At 37.7% G+C, this 4,203-nt stretch overlaps 1 protein-coding gene across 1 annotated transcript; it reads left to right on the forward strand.

Annotated features, from left to right (window-relative positions):
* The first annotated feature begins 851 nt into the window (after nucleotides 1-851).
* LOC140162318 (nanos homolog 3-like) lies at nucleotides 852-2,008 on the forward strand. The gene has a single exon (XM_072185551.1). The coding sequence runs from the start codon at nucleotides 944-946 to the stop codon at nucleotides 1,586-1,588; it is 645 nt and encodes a 214-aa protein (XP_072041652.1). The 5' UTR covers nucleotides 852-943; the 3' UTR covers nucleotides 1,589-2,008.
* Nucleotides 2,009-4,203: the final 2,195 nt, after the last annotated feature.

The following is a 4,203-nucleotide window of genomic DNA, read 5'->3' on the forward strand; positions in this document are numbered from 1 at the left end:
CATTGTTTATATAATACTATAAATGTAGGCCTATTAGGGTAGGCCCTACTGATAAGTCATTCCAATATCTGTGGTCATACATTATTTTGTATTTAATTAGGGAACTGATTCAAAAATGCGTTTGTTTGTAATATTTAGGAACAATTTTGTAAAAATAAGTTGTGATCTGCATCTGATACTTTCAAATCATGAATGAATAAACCCCTTGTAAAAACGGAATACCGAGATGTCTCGGTGGGGGACGGACTAGAGTACCCGCCAGAGTATCATGGGGATGGGGGCCCTCCAACATTATTTAAAGGTCAACATTGTAAAATACATGTAAATAATAACAATTATATTAATTAATTATTATTGGGGCCCCAGGGGAAAGTCTGACCCCCCTCAATAGTGAAATAATAATAAAATTAAATTTGTTGAATGTTCTACACCCTGGGTTTACGTACACGGCGCGGCGTCATGTAACGCGTTAACCAATGTTAACTTTGCACATCCCTTTGAAATCTACACCACGTGCCGACCCCAGTCAAAATATCCGGGGAAAATAGATGAATGAGTGACTTCCAACCAATCACAGGGCTACATTTTCAGACGTCAAACTTGCGCACGCGTGTTTTAAGACACTATTTCAAGTCAGGAATTAGACTTAGGCCGAAGCTTAATCAACGAGTCATTTATGAGAGTAGTAAAAGACTTGATGCAAGACTAGTCGTAAACAAAGCCACGTGGGATTGGTGCCGGCATGCTCACACGGATAGGTATTCGTTTTTGTGTACGCCATACAGACAAACTCCGCCTACTTAATTAGGTTGTAGAATATTAGCAGACACTTGTCATGTTTTCGTCACAGAATTTATCTGACACTTGTTGCTGTTAGAACGTCTTACCTCGTGCTTAATAAATTCACCAAGTTGTTTGCAAGAATAGTGAATACAACTTCATCATGGCAAACAACGTTTGGATGTCAAGAATGGCCCAGCTTGAGCAGCAAGAAGAGCCTTTTAAACCGTTCGAAGATTATCTCGGACTAGTGAATCTGGTTAAGAACCTGAACTCGAGTTTGAATATGAACACTGACAGTACTACCAGTACCAACAATGCTGTGCCATGTTGTTCTGCCAACCATGTGTGTCGTTCTCGCACCACCAGCACTTCCAGCGCCCACAGTGCAGAGGAGCTGTTTTCTTGGGATGAATTCAAGTTGAATGGTGTAGACGTAGAAGACGACAGTGCAGGATTCCAGCCATTTGCTCCAAGAAACACCAGGAAGCTGGTTTCCAGACTCCCAAGCGCCAAGAATCGCAGGACACCTACTTGGTGCGTATTCTGCAAGAACAACGGGGAAAGTGAGATGGTCTACGGAGCCCACATCCTCAAAGACTCCGAGGGCCGCACCAGTTGTCCCATATTACGCAACTACACATGCCCCATATGTGGGGTCAGTGGGGACGGAGCCCACACCATCAAGTACTGTCCGCTGAACAAGGAGGAGACATTCCCGCCTTCCATAGGCCTACTCAAAACCGCCAGGACATCCACTGGAAAGAAGAGAGACTGTATGAGCAGCATGTTAGACCGTCTGAATTGAAATTTGACTTTTGCGTCTTTGTTGCTGAAGATTTAGCAGTGAACATAACATTATTTACCAGTTTTATCAACATTGTTCCTCTATTTGTTGCATAATTTTCTACCAGATTCCCACGCATTCAACGGAGCCACGAAGTTGAACGAGCCAAAAATGCAGCATGGTGTTACGACCTTGGTTTCCTCCAATTTACGGACAATCTAATTGAAAGTGACGGCAGTTTATGTACGTACATTTATGTGAACACAGATGCAAAGTATTTCATCGTGTCAAATTTTGTTTCGTATTTCAGGCTGGTCTAAACAATTTATAGGCGACTTTCAAACATAATCATGTAATTATAATGTCAGGAAAACCCAGTAACATGTTCATGAAGTTTCGAATGTTCATTTCAAAATTCGGTGATTTGTGTTGAAGCACTGATATGTTAAAAAAGTTTTCATTTTTATGACGGGAAAATTATGTGCTACAACTTACAAGTCTTCTACATTTTCCTGGTTTTTGTTCACGCAGTAGGCTATCATAAAAATTTAATTTAGCAGTTCAGTCAAATTGTTGTGAAAGTCGCCTTTAATAAGGGGGTACTACACCCCTGCCCAATTTTGTGCCTATTTTTGCATTTTTCTCAAAAAATATAGCGCATTGGTGACAAATAAGATATGTGTATACTATTATAGGGAAAGGACTACAACTACTGCACTGGAAATTTTATTTCAGCACAGATAACAGTTGTGGAGTTACAGTACAAAATGAGGGAAAACCAATATTTGATCAATAAATCAATAACTACCGTACTTGCCTTGAGTTACCGAATTTTCAGTGCAGTAGTTGTAGTCCTGCCCCTATAATATACATATCTTACTTGTCACCAATGCGCTATAATTTTTGAGAAAAATGCAAAAATAGGCACAAAATTGGCCAGGGATGTAGTACCCTCTTTAACATGAAACAACATGTAACGGTGTTTTGAATATGTATTCAGGGAAGATAGTAACTTGTATTTTGTAACCACAAATGTACCGTCAAGAAAATTACTAAGTTGGTAGATTATTTTGTAAAATTTAATTGACTGTGGTCAGCAATCAGCATGGGTCAAAGAAGTCTTCAGAAGATTACAGTTTAAAAATACTGTGAAGAACAGATGTAGAGAAATAATTGTGTCAGTTTGTATATTCACGTATTCTACAATGTATGACTAACATGATAAGATGTACAAAAACAATTTTTCGGTCATAAGTTTCGATTCAACAAGGACAGTTCTTTTTCAGAAGTTATTGTATAAAAATATCCAAAATGCGTTAGGCTGTCGGCTCGATCAATTGACCCGCATCTGACGGGCTGCTTAATCATCATCAAGCGCCTATTTACTCGCCATGTGTAAAACATTTTCATGCCTGCTGCTGTATAAAACGAAAAATGCAATACATTTCCCAGTGAGAGTAAATTATATTTGCAAGCATGCAACTGCAAGATTACATAATCCAGACAACCGAATTACTGACAAAATGTATAACTTGTACAAAGGATTAATTGTACAACGTGTTTAAGAAGCCCGCGGGGAACATACTCTACCGGGGTACTAGAGCGAGAGAGAGCGACCCAATTGACACTTATCACCCGATCATGACGGGGGCACTCGCCATTAGCAATCCCCTCGCTTTGTGCTGTACGCGAGTGTCATTCTTGCACCGAAATCGTATAAATTTTCTCTCATCCATATGGAAAATTGCATTATATCGTAAACAAAGCAATTATACTTAACTAAGAACATGCTTACTTGATAAAATATTTGTTTCCAAGCTGAATTTCTAAACCAAAAAACAATATTATGATTTGTTTGTGTTAAAATTGTTGCGTGTTGGTCATTTTTTTCACATCAATTTTACGGAAAGTAACTCGATATTTAGGACAAGCTTCACTTGGCTCGTCGAAATTGTGTCCAAAAACCGGTTGAATGTGAACTAGTGACTGACGATTTTATGGGAAACTATAAAATGCAACTTTGACGGGAAATAAGAAATTTCTTGACCAAATAAATGGATATGGTCTGAATTGTACTCTATCATTTTCATCAGATCATTTTGAACTCTTGAATTCGGAAGACAACATTGATATGAAAGGAAGTTTGAGACCATTTCAATCAATATAGTATGTTGAACAAATTTTGTTTTGCTATTCTAGTAATTGCGTTCTGATATTTTGTAACTTGTTCTCAATCTCATTTCCGTTTTTAAACTACAATGTACATTGTAGAAGCTAGAACATAGTCAAAATCTAGAACGAGACTTTAAAAAAACTTGAGTTTCAAGCAATTTGCTTTTCAAAACTTTGTTTCCTAAAGCTGGCAGTAGTGTTTTTATAGTGTTTAGTAGAAAAAAATCGAAAGGAAATTAGATTTATTTCACCACACCAGCATAATGCAGCATTGTAGTTTCTTTAATTAATTGTGAAAGCTAGAAAACAAAAGTGCCTTGTTTGGTCTTCATTTGCACAATGCACTGATGAATTACTGCAAAAAATACAAGATATTATTAAAATCATGAAATACATATGAAATGATCATGATGTATGATGTATCTTAATCTTGGCGAATTGTACAGATTTATAGGATCGACACA

The sequence above is a fragment of the Amphiura filiformis genome, chromosome 10 (genome assembly GCF_039555335.1).
Source record: "Amphiura filiformis chromosome 10, Afil_fr2py, whole genome shotgun sequence".
Lineage (NCBI taxonomy): Eukaryota > Metazoa > Echinodermata > Ophiuroidea > Amphilepidida > Amphiuridae > Amphiura > Amphiura filiformis.

What these genes read in the sequence shown, in the direction of transcription:
- LOC140162318 (XM_072185551.1), top strand. Translation starts at nt 944, where the DNA reads ATGGCAAACAACGTTTGGATGTCAAGAATGGCCCAGCTTGAGCAGCAA.